Source organism: Amaranthus tricolor, chromosome 1, assembly GCF_026212465.1.
Source record: "Amaranthus tricolor cultivar Red isolate AtriRed21 chromosome 1, ASM2621246v1, whole genome shotgun sequence".
Taxonomy (NCBI): Eukaryota; Viridiplantae; Streptophyta; class Magnoliopsida; order Caryophyllales; family Amaranthaceae; genus Amaranthus; species Amaranthus tricolor.
The window spans coordinates 6600805-6620101 of NC_080047.1; the positions used below are offsets into that span (position 1 = coordinate 6600805).

Below are 19297 nucleotides of genomic sequence, written 5' to 3' on the forward strand. Positions count from 1 at the left end.
GCGATATTTACCATACAAATGTGTTCCGTCAATGGCAATAAGGGGTTTGGAATACTTGAATCCCTCAATACTAGGTTGGAAAGCCCATAACACACGTTGGAAAGTTCTAATACTAGGACGGACGTACACACCAACATCATTATCTTCCTTAAAGAACCACTCAACTACAGTCCCGGGGTTAGAAACTTGCAATGCCTTCAAGAAGCGTGGAAGAAGAGGATAAGAATCTTCCCATGTACCATAGATGGAGAGAAGGGCTTACTGTTTAGCACACCATGCCCGCTTATAGGTCACTTCGACACCAAATTGGTCTTTCACCATTTGTCGCACCACGGAGACCTTAATTGATGGGTTTTCAGCAACACAATTTCTAATAAGATTGTTAATCACGGAAGATGTCAAATGAATGCGTCCAGCTGACACATTTTTAGTACTTAATACACAACCCCCATGCTTCCCTTCATATGTAACAATCTCCCATGATGGTGAATAGAAGCTCTTCCTAGCCCTAAGCCTCCAAGCACACCCCTTCTTACACTTCAATGTGAGCACGGTTTGATTTGAAGTCTCAGTTCGGTACTCAACGTTTCTATAAATATGATACAATCTAACAGCATCCAACAAGGCATCCTTGTTATCAAACATCATACCCTTTTGAAACTCTCCTTCACTGGTGTAGGTTGTATCACAATCCCAAGACCTCTAAGAGTTGTCCTCAACATGTTCATCTAAAGGGGGAACTAGTGCATAAGGTGTAGGATTAATGATTGTTGGAATGTTGCCTAAGCTCATGTCATTAGCTAGAGCCTCCTCGTCAACACCCACATCGTCCTCAGAAGGAGCTTCTACGAATTCATTACTCTCACTATTAACATCACCCCAAGGCTCATTTGTATCTTCTAAGTTAAAAGTATCATCATTTGTGACTTGAAATTGAAGTTGATTGGGTTCATTAGAAGGATAAGAGGAAGATGGCATAAAGGAATTTTGGGTTTCTTGGGTAGGGAAGGGCGTATGAGAAGGAGCAGAAGAAGTTACATTCAGGAATGCATTTGTTTCCACAACATCGATATCTTGATTCCCTAGGGGTACCTCTTCTACATATAACTCTAAAGAAGGAGTAGGGGTAGACCTTGAATACTCCCACATTGCATCTATAGCCTCCTCATCCTCAACTAAAAAAGCTAACAAATCTCCACTCATATTGTACTTGAAACTTACATTAACAGTACTTCTTGTAGTGTCAATGCCAATCTTAGAGCATATAAAATGTTTAAATTCATTCAAATCCATGTTTGAGTTGCATGCAAACAGTTTACGTCTTCCCCCAACATACTTAACATTGTTACTACTTGATCGAATTGAACCATTCGAAAAGCATACAACAGTCACACGAAATGAAGCCATTTCTACAACAATACATACAAAATCAACATCACCATCAGGTTCATAAATATATGACCACTATAGATCACATACATTTTAAAATCAACAACAAATTCATGAACAAACAACCTCATTATGAAGATCAAGGTAAATAACAACTACATTCGACATATTCATAGAGTTTAAGTGTAAATGACCACTATATATGACATACATTTTAGAATCAACAACAAATAAAAAAATTTATAATAAAAACGTACCTAATAAGCTGTAGATCAACAAGAAGTAGTAAATTGCAAGTTTATGAACCTACATTTATGTGAAAGTTGACTAAAAGTTTGTAAACCCTAATCTTTCGAAAATAGAAAAATAACACAAAAAAAGTACGTTAAGTCAATGTAGGAAGATGACAGAATTAATTATTGGTACAAACTTGATTTGATGAGATTAGTTGAAGGATTGAAGTTGATTTTAATGGTGGAAAGAAGAGGGAGATCTCGTAAGTTTCGAAAATGTAATGAAGTAGTGAACTGAAATGAGGAAGAAGGAAATTGGAAAATATAATGCGTATTAAGTCGCTGTTAGTAACAACGACTTAAGGAGTTGACTCTCCTTAAGTCGCTGTTACTAACAGCGACTTTAGTCTTTTCTAATTTTTGTTTTTTATTTTCGCTTTTAGTAACAGCGTTTTTACACCAAACCTAGGTTTGGATGTACGGACACTTATTTTGGGAATAAAGTTTTCAAGAAGTTTATTTTTGGAATAAAGTTGTTAAATGATCTTATTTTTTTCAATTTTTCTCAAAATGTTGTATGCTGAGTCCATGTGATGGTACGGGCGATTTAATAATAACCCAAGTCCAAATAAGGCCCAGCAAGTCGGTGTGCGTTTTTGTAATGAAAAATCGAAATTAAATTAAATTTTGAGAAATTTTAATTCTCGTTTTTATGTCAAAGTTGAAATTAGGTATTTGTTCGCTAATACTAATAGCAAAAAAGAAACTGGTCAAAAAAGTTAAAAAGATTTGTTCTCTGTTACTAACAAGTTAACAACGATCAAAAGGGAGACAATCTCATAATATTTGAAGGGACAAAAAAACATGTTTGAAGGGATATTGTCTCCCTTTGTTCGTTGTTACTAACAGAAAATAAATCTTTTTGACTTTTTTCACAGCGAACAAACCTGAGCTTAAACTCGGACACGAATATGTTTATTTTGGGAATTAAAATTTTCCAAACTTATTTTGAGAATATTTTTTAAAAAAAGTTTATTTTATTCAACATTTCTTTTTGAAATTCCATTGTATTTTCTAGAGATGTTCAAAACAGACCCGAAACCTAACATTGTAATTGAACCTGACTTGAACCCACTTCAAAATTTAATTTAAAATTATGTAAAAATTAATATGTACACAAGATCCAATTTTAAATCGACTCGAAACATATGTGTAACACCCGAATTTCCTCCCTTCCTTCACGATTCTGGTTTCGTTGAAGGGGTTGGAAATTCAACCCCTAATTTCCAACCCCTTCTACGAAACCAGAATCGTGAAGGAAGGGAGGAAATTCGGGTGTTACAATATGAATCTAATAAACACCTTTAATATTTTCATTCAATTTACACTAATTTTCATTTCACAAATTCTTAAATGAAACAGTCTCATGTTGAGAATACCTATATTGGGTTGACCCATACTCATTTAGTCTAATAAAGTGATTATTTACAATTTTAAAGTGATTAATTACAGAAATAAGTTAATTATACGGGTTCGTCTTAAGATTGAACGGTCTCATACATGACGAGCTATTTTCATTTTATTTTTTAACTGATTTTGCTCTTTTTCTTTTTTTTTTTTTTATTAATGATCTCACTTTTTTTAAAATTTTAATTTTCATTTAAAATTTTTTTCTTTCTCCATTTTAATCACTCATTCTTATTATCGTATTTTTTATCTTATTTTTCCATCTCCATTAAATTTTATCTAGATTGAAACAAATGCAATATAAGAGGGACAAAGGAAGAAGTCAATAAGCATATATTTTATCAGTTCTTTTGAAGTTGGATGATGATTATAATTATATTAGTTGGAGAATAAGATATTATAAAACGACTTGATGATTGGATAAATAAGATAATGAGTGTAATAAAGATTAAAATATAGAATGTTGGACTATAACTAAAAAAGAAAATGCAATAAAGTTTGTCAAATTCAAAAGGGACTCCATATTGAGAGACTACTATCTATTACCATTATATCGATCATCCTTATTGGGTATTTACTATTGCTAGCAATCATGTTCGTTCTATGCACATTTCGGTGGTGAGACCGTTTAGAGCCCAAATTAGTTTTAGTTTTAAGATATATTTTTTGTATGTATAATTAAGTTTTGTAATTTATACTTATGTTTTTTGCTTTTAATTGATTCGTTGGATTATGAGATAAATTTTGTGTTGTTCTTCTTGTTTATGAATTGTTTCATTTCATTTTGATGTTAAATATTTTAATAGTTGATGTAATTTTCATTATCATTTGTAAAGAGTGTAAGAGTCTCATGTCAAGAGAAATTGTAAAAAAATAACGCCCCATTTACTTTCCCTCTACTAACAATAATAGACTTCTTATTTTTGCAATTACACTTCTAAACGAAATTGTTTTTATACTGGTAATATTCAAAACATAAAAATTTGTTAAAGTACAAAGGAAAAGGCAAAATACTTAAATTTGATTTTGTTTTTCAAACTCATTTAAAAAATATAAGATAAAAAATTTGCTTTTAAAACGTGTTTCTCTATATACGGTTTCTGCGAAATTATTTTATAAACCAAAAATTTTTTCTAAAAGCTAGACCAAACATGCCCTATTCACGATCAATAAGTTAAAAACATAGCGGGTTATAAATATTCAACCACATGATATTTGTTGATTAGTTTTTTAAAAAATGTTATCTTTTAATATTAATTTAACTTCTAACACATTAGGTTTACTATATTTTATCTTCTATAAACTTTTACAAAACAAGTAAAATATTACAAACTTGATAAAACGAAAAAAGTAACCCATATCTATTTAAATATCGGATGTACCAACACCCAATTTGAAATCCAAAATAACAACGTTGGGCATAATAGTCAAAGAAGCTCTTCTATTTGTGGAGTATGTATCATTGGTTACAACTTGTGGTTGTGCTTTTAAGTCTTTAGTCTTGCAAGTTGTGGAATCATACCATGGAGAGAAAAAGACTGACAAATACTAATAGTTGTTAACATAGAAGGCAATGAATATCTCCATCCCCATTCTTATACCACTTGCACTTACCATTACTAGATGCTAGAATTTAGTAGGTGCTAATAAACAATAGTAATGGGAATGAAAAATAAATGTATTTTTGGTTGAAATATCTTTTGGCTACCTTGATGGTCATGCTTGTCCAATTTCAATCATCTCATTTTCTTCATAAAATTCATTCCAATGCATTACCATTGGGAGATGTAGTATTAGGTGGTAATGAAAATTTGTAAACAAAAAAATGTTTTTGTGATTAAAGTTTCATTACCATGGGAATGACATAGAACTTTTGATAAAATTTTACACTATAATTCATTCTCATTATCACCATTTAATACCACTAACCAAACGCACCGTTGGAGTTTTTAAGCTACGTATCCATTGACTTCTTTGGCTCAACTATAATTGAACATTAATATTGTATTAAATGGGGCCAGATTTTTAAAAAAGTAATTAGAAATATTAATTACTAGAAGATACAGAAAAAATACAAAATCCTCCATGATTATATAAAATTCCTCCACATGCTTTTTATTTTGAATTTATGTACAAGTGTTGAAGGATCTATATTAGAATTAATCATATAGTCTGCCTCAGCATCAAGCCCGCACGAATTTAATTTTGGACTCGTTCCTAAAAGATCTCATACGAATTGAGAGTTAGATCACTTATATACTTGTAAACACTTTTTTATTTTTTCAATGTGAGATTGATCGAGATATATACACTTAACAATCCGCCTCTGACAGAGGATCACATCACTTATGTACGTACCCTCTCCTCCATCGATATAATTTGTCTCTTTGTATTGCCGCTTCACCACAAATTATCAGATCTGTTGTTGCTTGTTCACACAAGAACTCGCGCACATATCTGTTCTAGCAATTCAACATGCTACTCACAATGTTACTCCATCGTATATGTATTCACACAGCCGAACTTTGGGCTCTGATGCTAATTGTTGGGCTCAATAGCTATAAAATGATCCACATTAATATAATATTACCCGCCTTAGATCGAGCCAACACGGATTTATTTAGGGCACCTTCCAAAAAGTCTCACAGTACTTTAGAGATAAATCACTAACATACTTGTCAAAATTTTCTTATTTTCTTATATGAGGCTTGATGTACACTCAACATCGACTTTATTATTTATACTTTATCAAACTTATAATACACATTGATCTTATTAAGTTGCAATAAATATATATATATATATATATATATATATATATATATATATATATATAATATTATTCTTATATAAATATATTGAATTTAATAGTTTTCATATGGAATTTCTTTGACCATATTCCTCATGTCCTCTTTTTAGAAAATATACGTACATTGTATGGTTCTAAATTTGCTATTTTCAGACCCTTTTTGTATGCAGAATTTATAGGATATAATGATATGGTACAATAATAATAGTTTTGATATGAATAATTCATAGTTCATACCCTATGGTACCAACTAGGAGTTTTTTTTTTTTTTTTTTTTTTTTTTTTTTTAATGTAAACCACCTAAGAGTAGTTACTTGAAGCCAAAATTATTGTAGGTTAGCCAAAAAAGGCATATGATCAACACTAATTTTTCTTACCCCTCTTAGAATATTCACATGTATTGTTGGTTGTAATTATTCCTATATCATAAAGAATACAAGACATGCAACAATGGCTGCTAGAGAGAATTATAGAAATTCAATTTTCACTTACTTATATAAATAATTAATTTTCTCTTCTCTACTAGAGATTCTATATATCACATACTTTTTCTTAATTTTATATGCATGAATTGCGAAATTCAGTTTAGCTTTTGAATAGGACAAAATAATCCCTTTATCAAAGAGGACATAATCACAAATTAGTAACTCAATCACCACCTTAATTTCATAGTTTAAGTGTTTAATCTTCATATGACTGATTGCTCTCCCTTTTGCCGTTGCGAATTCTTAATTCTCATCACATATAAAAAGAATCAACTTTCATCCCCTTCACCCTTTATTTATAAAAGATAATTGTTACTACAAATAAAAAATAATAATTTATAGAGAAATAAAATCTTATTTCAGTTTTAGCTTGTACCAATATCAGAAACTTTAGTTTGAATCTTGCTACCTTCCTTCCTTCAGTTTATCCCGTAAAAAAAAATAAATTAATGTAGCAGCCTTCAATTGATTTGATTTTTTTCGGATAATCGATATCCAAACATAATTGGATATCAAATACCCTATCCAAATTGCATAATATATCGGATTGGATATTCAGATTTGCCCAGCCCTATCCGATATGACCAAAATTATAATAAGAGCTAGTCTTGTGAGAAACCGTCTCTGATTAAAATGATCTTTAAAAAAATCAAATAATAATAATTATATTAATTAGAGTATTCAATCCATATATAAAAATAAGATCTTCTGAATCAAAAGAATATGTGAAATAACTAATATCTCTGAATATGCGAAATAACTATTTATCTTGAAATTAGACCAAACGTGTTATTTTAAAAAGTAGGACTATGCATAGCAATTGGTCCAACACGGCATGCATTAAAAGACTTGACTTATTCATACGCCCTCATATTACACACAGTATATTTTTATTTTTTAAATTGAATCTTCCTTGGGCTTTATAGCTTTTTTTTTTTACATGGGAATTTGCAGTACATTATATTTAATCAACCTGTTATAATTCATATAAATAAATTATTTTAAGGTCATAATCGGTAATTATATTTGCTATAGTTATATAATTTATCAAGCAAGCATTTGATCTCTATCCTCTGAAGAAAAATACTGGGTTTTCTTTCTCTAAACAATGAAAGGAGATATTAGAATAGAGGAAGGAAGAGCTACAGATGATGAGAAGAGCCCAATTATGGAGGATTCGACGAAACAAGATTATTCATCATCATTGTCAGCCATGAATAAGTTTGATTTTGCAAGGACTCGAGATATTATGGTGTTAATATTAACGCTTGGAGTTGTTATCATCGTCTTCTACTATTCTTCATGCACCAACTTTGGCTTGGGTCTCAAACATAAACAGGTAATTTTCCATGTTACCTACTTCATTTGATTTCATATGTTTTTCTTAAATAAAATTTACGAATTTTTTGTCAAACTTTGACTATGATTTCTAATTGAACTATACATATATATATATATATATGAATAAACATAATATTCATGTGAGTTTTTGATAGATTTGTCTCAATATATACTTTTTAAATATCAAACTTTTAGAATTTTTAAAATCTTACAATATAAATTATTATTTTCAGTTTGCATTGGAATTCGCAAACAAAAATTAATAGAAGAAACAAATGAAAACAAAAAAAGTATATTTTTGTGTAAGAGAATTATTGATTAACCTAGCTAGATGGTGTTTAATAGTATTTAATTTCTATTTCAAGTGATAGAACGTTTTAATTCTCACAAGTTGCAACCTACATACTTTTGTCTTCCGCCCTCTTCTATGTAAGGAATCTCCTTTCTTTGGAATCATTTTTTTATTTTGATAATTTATCTTTTTGAATTCCCAGCAATATTATCTTTTTGAATTTGCAGTAATATATAAAAACATTTTAATAACTATTTAAAATAAAGAGTCAAACAAGTAATTAGTTTTAAATTTTCAAATATAAAAGTTTGTTATTTTAAATCTTTACATAATTAATATGATGAAAATTCAGTACTTGTATAGACTCTCTAAGTATTATTTTCTTTATTTTTCCACAAAATTATAGAGAAGAGGAGAAAAATGATTTAGCATGTATGTCATGTTTGTTGTTTCTTCTTTCAGATGTAGTTTTTGGAGAATGTGGAGTATTTAGGAAGTTGCCGGGAAATATGCTTTAGGAATAGTTCTCATTGGACATGGATATTTTGGTTTGGCTCATCTACTTAACCACATCTATATGTTAGAATTGTAGGGTATGTGATGATGTAATCCACTTAACATGATGGCAATGTTATATATATATATATATATATATAAATACTTTTTTATTTAAGGCCACATAATATTTTATATCAAAACAATAAACATCATGCTCTATCTTAATATATACTCGGAGCTTAAAATATACTATTATTTTATCAATACCAAATTTTTGTGAGAGACAGTCTCCTTGAAGACCATCTCTAATTGTGTTAGCTGGTATGCTTATTTTTTTATTTAATAAGCTTTAATAAGATGAGCCTGAGACATGTCTCTCTGAGATACGGTCTCTCAAGATACCAGCTGTTTTTAATAAGTTTGAGTCTCTTTATTTTCGAAGCCTTATGTGGTACACATGTCCAAACATGGTATGCTTATATTCATCTAACATAATACTCCAATAATATATAATAATAATGGATTATAATTGATAGGTCAAAGAAAATAATAATGAGCTAAAGAAGGTTCTAGAAGCAGCTGCAACGAAGGAAAAAACAGTAATAATAACAACATTGAACGATGCATGGGCAGAACCAAACTCAGTATTTGATCTGTTTTTAGAGAGTATGAGAAATGGAAATAATACGGCTGAACTTGTTAATCATTTAATGGTTGTGGCTGTTGATCAGAAGGCGTATATTAGATGCCAGAAGTTAGTGAGGCATTGTTATTTTTTCAAGACTAAGAAATCATCAAAAATGGCTGATGAAGCAAGGTTTATGAGCCCTATTTATATGGAAATGATGTGGGAAAGACTTGCCTTCTTGCAAACTATTTTAAGCTTGGGATACAACTTTGTTTTTACGGTATTATTCTTTCTTTTACTTTCTCGGATCTTTGGCAAAATAACTGCTTATCAAGAAATAAATAATTTACAATCTTGAATTTTAACACTTTTATGAATTAGAACCTTAATATTTATTTTTCGGCAAGTCTTGTATGAGATGTAGAGAGTTTATGAGAGTTTAGAATAGGTTAAAATGATTCTTAATATTAATCATCATAACATTCATTGTATTTATGCTAAAAAAGAAATATCTAAAACATTACATAGAAATATAAATACTAAAAATAAAGGTTACATGTAATATTATCTATAAATAGTTACAAGATAAAATAATTATATTCCCAAGATAATCATCATACCAATCGAGTTATCTTGATTGATATGTTGAGATTAAAATGATATGAAATTATATTCTCTATTATGAGACTGTGTCACCTTAAGACGAACCCATACAATCAGCCTGTTTTTTTTTTTTGATAATTAATTGGGTCAGTTCATATTAAGAAGAAAAAAAAAGTTTTCTTATGGTGAGACGGTCCTAGTAAAAAAAAATGTCTTTTTTTGCAAACTATAGCCACCTAAGTATCAAAGTTTACAGCATTTCAGGTCAAATCATATAATTTGGACAATCTTGATGGTCGAAATTTTAGGTTAAGTGGTCGGAACTCTGTGATTTAGCCTATACCCTGTAGACTCTGGTACTTTGATGATTTTAATTCACAAAAAATAAATATTTAAAATGGTAATTTGCAAAAGTCCTAACTTCCAGGTTATAATACGCAAATTATTCTTAATAAATTTACCTTATTTTGGCAATAGTTGGATGCTTAAACCATCTAATTTATTCATAATGTTTGGTTATTAGTTTACAATTTATTGCTATGATAAGCTTATCTTTTAACAAACTGCTCAACTGCTCTTAGTAGTATGTTCTGTTCAAATTAGTTGATAAAAACAATTATACTATATTCAGCTGTATATTTTATATTTTTTTTCACAATTTTAGGGTTTCAACACGAGTGATAAAACTAAAATAAAACGTCCTATTACCTATGATCGATTCTCATCCAGCCCCTTCTCTCATCAAATCCTATACATAAAAAAATCGCTTAATTAGAAAAATAAAATGATGGTAATTAGCAGCGTTAATTAGCTTGGACCAGAAATAATCCTCTATTTATAGATCACTTCTTTAGTGAAAGAGAGATGGCGACTAGCCGACACGCACGACAATGAGGAATCATCGATGAATACGAATTGGCCAATAATATCAGAATTCAAAAGATGAATTTTCAATATTAATTATTCTAGCTCATGATGTATAGAGGTTTGAAAATTCTACTTATAAATATTAAAAAAGTAAATTTTTGCTTTTAGCTAACTTTAACTTGGTCGGTGTTTTTTTTTTTTTTATCTATTTTATTATTTTTTATTATAGGATAGCTCGATGGATGAAAGGGTAAGGTAAAATTGAATATATTACCTTACCTGAAAAAAATAAATACTTATTTCTATTGAGAGAAAATTCAACTTTTTCATTATTTTTTATTAGTCAATATTCAACTAAATAAATTAATAAATAAAAAAAAATTCAAATTTATAGATATATTGACCATAGCTAATTAACCTTGTTAATTGGTAAAAAGCAATTTACTTCGTAATATCAAGGCAATAAATTCTTGATTATGCTTATTTGATACCTACTTTTTTAAGACGACGTCACATGATTTTATGAAAAATTTTTTCTTAAAAATTAAATAGCCTTTATAAATTTCTTATATTATTCAAAATGACGTAAGCAAATCAAGACAATTCATTATCACAATATTACGTGTTGTCAATCAATATAATTAATATACATCCTATGTTGCATTATACTTGCTATATTTGACTTTTTACATAATTTGATGTGTTATTTTGATCATTTATATATTGAACTATACACATAAAAAAATTATAAAAAGTTAATATAATGAAAGTATTCAATTAGAGGATTCAAACAATATCACACTTAACTATATCTTTCTTATACATTAGCCGCAATATGTAAAATAAGTGTGAACGAATAATAGTGTCAAAATTTGTTATGTAGTGAGTATTTTAAAATAGAGGAAGTAACGTCTCTCTTCCTTGTTGCATATGTTATGTTTGACTTTTACACAATTCATGGGTTAGTTTGATCATTTATATATTGAACTATACATATTTAAAAATTATAAAAAATTAATATTATAAAAATATACGATTAGACGATTTAAATAAGATCTCACTTGACTATATTCTTTCTTACACATTAGCTACAAGGTATAAAATAAGCTTGAACGATGAATAGAGTCAATAACCATAATGTAGCAAGTGTTTCAGAATGAAAGAAGTATTGTATGCTTATTTTCGATGCTTATTTATGTAATTATTTTGAATTATAATAGTGAAAATTTTTATACTTTGTAGGACACTGATGTTATGTGGTTTCGAAATCCATTTCCAAATTTTAGACATGATGCGGACTTTCAAACCTCATGTGATCATTTCAATGGTAGGGAATTGGACATATCAAATGCCCCCAACAATGGATTTCTTTTCGTAAGGTCTAACAATCGCACCATCAAATTCTACAAATTTTGGGTATCATCTAGACACACATATCCTACATTACATGAACAAGATGTGTTCAATAGAATTAAAGGAAGTGATTTTGTAAGGAAACTTGGAGTCAAATTAAGGTTTATGGACACCAATTATTTTGGTGGGTTTTGTGAAAGAAGTAAAGATTTCAATAAGGTTTGCACCATGCATGCTAATTGTTGTGTTGGATTAGACAACAAAATAGGAGACCTTAAAATTATACTTCAAGATTGGAAAACTTACTTTTCTTCTTCAAATCATACAACACCACAGCCAACTAAATGGAGGGCACCAAAGTTATGTCATATGTGATATATAACTTATTTTACTGGTTTTGGATTAAATATCGCTTTTTTTTAGTAAGTTCTGGGTTCAATCTTTACATACTCTCTTCAATCAGCCTACTTTATAATTAAAAAAAAAAACATGTAACTATAAGAAGTCATTGTTTGGAATTTTTTGTTAATTATTTTATGATAACATTTTGTAAATTGTACATGATTTTGTTCTTTTTTTTCAAATTAAATATAATAGCTAGTATTATCATTTTTGGATCAAATTTTAATTTAAATTCTTTATCTTGCATTAGTTCTATAAATAACATGAAGGATGGATAACCTGTTACTAGAGAGGTGGCATTATTATGAGCAGCTTAATCATTAGTAAGTTTCTTAGTTGCTCAAAGGTTTTCATTTTAATTTAAGGAATATAAATTTAATATATATTTATATCATGCAACATTATTGTTGTTTCATATCAAGAACAAAAACATTGTTCTTGTTAATAAAAATTTTTATTATTATTGTTTATATATTTTAATTAATCACTAAATTAATTTCACTTATTTTTCATTAAAATTTAAACTAATTATTAAAAACGGAATAGTGAATGTTTTATAATACCTTTATAAGATGCATGTTTATGACTCTAAACAGAACTCCACAAATATTTAAGGTGATTCTAATTTCCAACTTTGATGGTGCATAATTTTCTTGAGGACATGTTGGGGTTATTTGGTAAAAAAAGTTATTGGGAGTTATTTTAGTTTATTTTAACATAAATAGATGATTGGATGGTTAAACCACGTAAATGTAAAATTTATAGTGGTACTAAATAGTGGTGATGGAAATAATTTATTGTGTAAAATTTCATCAAAATTTCATGTCATTTCCATGATGATGAAACTTTGATCATAAAAAAGTTTTTTTGTTTACAAATTTTCATTTCCACCTAATACCACCTCCCTTAATTGTAATGCATTGAAATGAAATTTATGAAGAAAATGAGATGATTGAAGTTGGACAAGCATGACCATCAAGGTAGCTAAAGGATTTTTCAAGCAAATTAACTAGTTTTCATTCCTATTACCATTATTTATTACCACCTACCAAACAGACTGCTAATGTTAGTGATTGGTTAATTATTTAGTTAAAACAACTCATTGATACAAGTTTATTTTTGAAAATTTTGTTTCTATCAGTGTATTTAAAATTAATAAGTTAAACCAATAAATAAAATTAATCATTTTAATCAATTACTATCTACCAACTATCAGCTATCATATATGAACCTTTTCTTAACGATCGTATTCATATGATTTGCAGAATGTTACAATATTTTGACTTTAAGGAATGTATTAAAACACATCCCAAATTATCAAATCCAAGGAGTTTTTATATTTATTTATTCCTAAAAAACAAGTTGAAGTTTGTGTCATTAATTACATGAAATTAAATTAGAAGCTGATGCGTATAAGCATACAATATTAAAGTAAGGAGTATAAAAATAGCCTTCTCTAGGTAGTAGCTATTAATGAGTAATTAATGAATACAATAAACACGATTCACAAATAAATGAATAAGCATCTCCATACTAAAATATTCTAATTAGTATTTATAATTAGAAATCACTATCTAAAAGAAATTATTAAGATAATTATCTTAAATTAAATAAGTTAAATGTTGTTTTATAATATCCCGAGTGACATAAATTAGAAAAATCATATAAAAAACTAAAAAAATATGATTTTAATTTGTATTCGTGTGACGGAACTTACTTATCATGTATGTCCCATAAAAAATCAAAATTTTCATTTAACTTTATATCTAAAACCATTACCCAATTTTTGTATTAATATATTTTCAAATTCAACCTCTTTAGAGCACTTTATGTATAAAACTCAATAATAATAATAATAATAATAATAATAATAATAATAATAATAATTGTTATTATTATAATTATTGTTATTGTTGTATGAAAAAACTAATATATTAAAAACTTTCAAAATACATGTTAACTTGCCTCTTGAGATTCATGTCAATTCTCAATAGCGGCAAGTATTATATTCACCATATGAGATATAAGTTTGATTTTCATTGACCCTTTTACAATCAATTTTGTAAATAAAATAAAAAAAACTTGCTTCTTAAAATCATTATTTTTGAATATAACTACATTTTTTCTTCTTCTAGTATATATTTTTATTAGTAGTAGTAAATGTCTAAATAATTATAGTAACTCCATAATTTGAAAAAGACCTAAGGTGTACTTTTCATCACTATTTTTTTGTGATGATTTTCTTAAAAACTTATACTTTTCAAACTATTTTTTCGTTTCTTTAGTTTTTTTTTCTATTTTAGCCCATGTGTTTAGACTGAATTGATGGTTGTTGGTTATTTGTTGTTTTACTTGGCTTATTTTATCAATTGTAGCATTGGTTTTAATGTTAGCTATTAAATCTATTGTTTAAGCCAATTATATTATATCATGCATTCTAGCTCTAAATTTTTGTCAAAAATCAATTGTGATTGTTGATTGTTTCCTTAGATAAAAAATAGATTAAAAAGTCAAAATGCCAATAAAAAGTTACTTATATCGACTTTTAAGTCATTTTATAGACATTAATTTTGACTGTTGGACAAACAACTAAAAAATAAAAAATAAAATCCAACTAAAAAATCATTTGCTAAACACAATAAGTACCCTAGTGAAAGCATTAATGCTAAACCAATGCCAGCCATTTTTAAGCTAGCGCTAATAATTCAACTAGTTGATTAAGCAAATCTACTAATATGAATATATGATGGTGTTAAAAGCACATGATATATAAATTATGGGTCCCTAAATCTAAAATAACGTTCTATTATATTTTGGTATTTGTAAATTGGTTTATTAATATTTTAATTAGTATAATTATTTTTTGTCAATATATTAAAATATTGCTAAAATTTATATTAACATGGAACCAACAATTATTAATTATCAATTTAAATAGTCATTCCTTTTAAGTTTAAAGTTTAAACCACTATATATTATCACTTATCTTAATTGAACTAATAATAAAAGCAGTAAATTAAAAATTATCAAGAGAGATTATATTGCTCACCTATAATAATTTATACTAGTATATCCTAATCATTCAATACAAGCTGATAATACAAATTTATTAACCAATTTATATAATTATCTTTTAAAAAATAGATTGAATGTGAATACATTAAATTTTAATACTCTCCTATCCATTTAATTTTGCTACACAATAAACAAAAAACCCTAATTTTAATTTTAACTATATAGCAAAAATATGAGGCACTCTATAAATCGGGGCCCTGAGCGATAGCTCATACTGCTCCCCCTAATAGCTGGTCTTGTGACATATCTTGAGGTCGACAATCATTAGTTTAAGCTTCTAATTGAGTTAGTTTCTTTGACATGGTATTAGAAGTCAACGTGACAAGAGCCAACGAATTTGAATCTCACACACTCCTCATTTAACATGGAATATTTCGCACAAGGTATGAGAATGTGTTAGAGATATAATTACGTTATTACGTACATATTTCTTAGGACATCAACTATTAGTTTAATCTTTTGGCTGAGTTGATTTGTTTACACATGGTATAATAAATTAGTTACAAGTCAAACAAGAGTGCATTATATATATATATATATATATATATATATATATTGTGAAAGGTACACCTAATAAGAGGCAAGAGCGAGCGAGCGAGCTAGACCCGAATGGACGTAATGGATTCTGCAGCCATCCTTAAGGCTTTGGTGATGTTTTTAGCTACAGCAGCTGCAATTCTAGTCTTTTACAATGCTTCATATGACAATTTTGGCCAAATTTTACCTAATTTTGGGCGTCATTTTTCTTCTTTCCATGCCAATTCATCAAGAGAGGTACGTATCCTCTATTCCCTTTTCCTTCAAACTATAAACCAAATATTTGTTGCTTTCAATTTTTTTTATCATGCATATATACACTACAAATTTAAAAAGAAATGACGATAAATGATTGTTATGACAAGCAGCATTTAACGAAAAATATGGCAAATAATATTATGTCGTCATTTTTGTTTGTCGCCAAAGTTTTTTTTAGTAGTAATATAGATGCTAACCTAGCTAATACACACAATAATACTCCTATTTATTACTTAAGTGAGAAAAAAATTTGTAATTGATTCAATGATAAGGAAAGCTTTAATATTACATGAAATAATAGATTTAAGTCTTTTTAGCCAACACGAATTTTTATTTTTTGGTAATTCATTATTTGTATCTTTTGTTTCAAACCAATGATACAAATAACTATTATTTGTATCTTTGGTAATTTTTATTTTAGTTTGAATAATACTTACTATTGATTATTTCTAAATAATCCAATCTTTGTATATTATTTGTTGACAGTACCTTTTTACATTTTAAGTACCTACAGTTGCTGGTTAAAATGTGAAAAGGGGTGTTATCAGCAAATAATATACAAAGGTTGGATTATTAAAAATAATTAATAGTAGAAATTATTCACAGCAGATGAACAATAGATGAAATTATTCTGGACAATTTTCGATAAAAATTAATTAAATCAAATATACAAATAATTTTTTTTTCCCCAATGATTCTTTTCGGTCAACACTAACTTTTATTTTTTAACATTGGCAACAAAAATAACTTTTGATTTAAAAACATGTGTACATGAAGGTAATGAAGGACTCGTTCCAAGAGCTAAGGAAGGTTCTAGACGCAGCTTCAATAGAAGAGAAAACAGTGATATTGACAACATTGAATGAGGCATGGGCAGCACCAAACTCCATGTTTGATCTGTTCATAGAGAGTTTTAGAATCGGAAATCATACATCTTGGCTTCTTAATCATTTATTGGTTATAGCAATTGATGAAAAAGCTTATGTTCAATGCCAAAAATTGGTTTTTCATTGCTATTTTCTTAAGACAAATCAATCATCCATAATGGCTAATGAAGCTAGGTTTATGACCCCTATCTACTTGGATATGATGTGGGAAAGACTTGCCTTCTTGCAAACCATTTTGAGCTTGGGTTACAACTTTATTTTCACGGTAATAATATTCTTTTTTTTTTTTTAATTTAATTTAAACAAAACGAATTCAAAATACTAGTATAAGTCTATAATGTGTGTCAACTTCAACATTTATCTCTGCAAGTGACTTGACTGTCAATTTTAAATTATGTGTTATATATTATACAATTTAATATTGATAAATTTTTAATCAAATTAAATAACTTGGGTAATAGTCTAGACAAACCGAACCTTAGGGTTTTTTTTACTAAAGTTTGTTATGGGCCAATGGAAAAGATGTATATTAAGTCAACATGTTTTAATTGAATTAGGATCCCGTCTGTTACTTTCGCCTCCATTATTTTTCTGATGTTTTGACATCCATTTTTATATTAAATATAAAATTTAGAACTCTTTTTTAATTTTCTCCATAAAAAAATCTCTAACTTTAAATTAGTTAATAGATCAACCATTACTTTTGAAGTGATAATAATAATAAGTAATTTTAAAGTGGTTGACTTTTAAAGTCAACCATCACAATATTTAACCTTAATCGTTCATTCTTTTTAATATAAAATCTAAGCCATTTATTTTTTGACTTTTTATTTAACCACTAATGATCTCAAATTTTGTATACAAATATTACAAAATTTATTTTTGCGAAATTTCACGTGGTAATCCTGAGTTTTTGGCTTTTTCACAAATGTTTTTCAAATTCATGTGGTGACCTTAAATTTTCAACTTTTCCATGTGGTAGAAAGAATATTACGTTTTTGGTTAAATTAAGTATTTATTTTAACTGAATATCCAAATACGTAGTCAACTAAGGTGTTCACCATATTTGTTTTTTGAAAAAAATGTCATTACGTTGGGTAAAAATAGCGTAAAGTTAAAAAAATTCTCTTTTGTCTATAAAAGTTAGAAGGTCAATACCACCACGTAGATTTAAAAAAATTGTCTGTCTACCACGTGGAAAAGCCGAATGTTCAGAGTTACCACATAAAATTTTCCCGTATGTTTTAATATTTATGATCATAGTGGACCAATACTGTATATAAAATTATTTAAGATTAGTCATACAAATATTGTTAATGATTTTTTAACAGGATACAGATATTATGTGGTTTCGAAATCCATTTCGACATTTTAACCATGATTCAGACTTCCAGACAGCATGTGATTCATTCAATGGCATGGAATATGACATAGGAAACGCTCCCAACAATGGATTTCTTTTCGTAAGGTCTAACAATCGCACGATCAACTTTTACAAATATTGGGTATCATCAAGGCAAACATATCCTAATTTACATGAACAAGATGTTTTTAATCGAATTAAAGGCGATACGTACGTAACACAACTTGGAGTAAAATTTAGGTTCTTAAGCACGGATTATTTTGGTGGATTTTGCTCACTAAGTAGAGATTTTGATAAAGTTTGTACAATACATGCTAATTGTTGTGTAGGGTTAGAAAGAAAATTAGCGGATCTAAATATTACACTTGAAAAATGGAAGATGTATTTCTATCGTCCAAATACTTCCATGCCACAATCTTTTGAATGGGGTGTTCCAAAATATTGCCATATGTAAAACCCATGTAATGTCCGATATAAATTCTAATAATTAATACTCCCTCCGTTTTAAAATACTAATTATATAATTATAAATTTGTAATGAAATTCTTTGTTAATTGTCCGATATATATGAAGTATTCTAAAAATAATTACTATTCTTCCGTCCAAAAAATTTGTGAAACTTTTTATAAAGAGAATAGATTTTAACAATTAATATGAGATTTTTCAACGAGGAAAAGTTCATTTTTCTGGGGGCGGAGCCACGGAGGGGCACATTCGTTCCTTTTGATGTTTTTATTTTTTATTTTGGACAATTTTGATAAATATTTTTACAAAGAATCTTTATATTTATATTGCATTTGTTCGACATAA

The 19297-nt window shown here is 28.2% G+C and overlaps 2 protein-coding genes across 2 annotated transcripts; both read left to right on the top strand.

The window, feature by feature from the left end:
- The first annotated feature begins 7198 nt into the window (after positions 1-7198).
- On the top strand, positions 7199-12587 carry LOC130812801 (uncharacterized protein At4g15970-like). Its single transcript, XM_057678409.1, has 3 exons — positions 7199-7722; positions 9051-9422; positions 11855-12587. The coding sequence occupies exons 1-3, from the start codon at positions 7492-7494 to the stop codon at positions 12338-12340; spliced, it is 1089 nt and encodes a 362-aa protein (XP_057534392.1). The 5' UTR covers positions 7199-7491; the 3' UTR covers positions 12341-12587.
- A 2830-nt stretch (positions 12588-15417) lies between these two features.
- LOC130812806 (uncharacterized protein At4g15970-like) lies at positions 15418-18989 on the top strand. The gene is made up of 3 exons (XM_057678416.1): positions 15418-16216; positions 17015-17389; positions 18456-18989. Exons 1-3 carry the CDS (start codon positions 16052-16054, stop codon positions 18939-18941), a joined length of 1026 nt encoding a protein of 341 aa, XP_057534399.1. The 5' UTR covers positions 15418-16051; the 3' UTR covers positions 18942-18989.
- The last annotated feature ends 308 nt before the right edge of the window (positions 18990-19297 follow it).

Coding starts and splice junctions, on each gene's coding strand:
- LOC130812806 (XM_057678416.1), top strand. CDS start 16,052: ATGGACGTAATGGATTCTGCAGCCATCCTTAAGGCTTTGGTGATGTTT. Junction 16,217..17,014: donor ATGCCAATTCATCAAGAGAG/GTACGTATCCTC, acceptor GTGTACATGAAG/GTAATGAAGGACTCGTTCCA. Junction 17,390..18,455: donor GTTACAACTTTATTTTCACG/GTAATAATATTC, acceptor ATTTTTTAACAG/GATACAGATATTATGTGGTT.
- LOC130812801 (XM_057678409.1), top strand. CDS start 7,492: ATGAAAGGAGATATTAGAATAGAGGAAGGAAGAGCTACAGATGATGAG. Junction 7,723..9,050: donor TGGGTCTCAAACATAAACAG/GTAATTTTCCAT, acceptor TATAATTGATAG/GTCAAAGAAAATAATAATGA. Junction 9,423..11,854: donor GATACAACTTTGTTTTTACG/GTATTATTCTTT, acceptor TATACTTTGTAG/GACACTGATGTTATGTGGTT.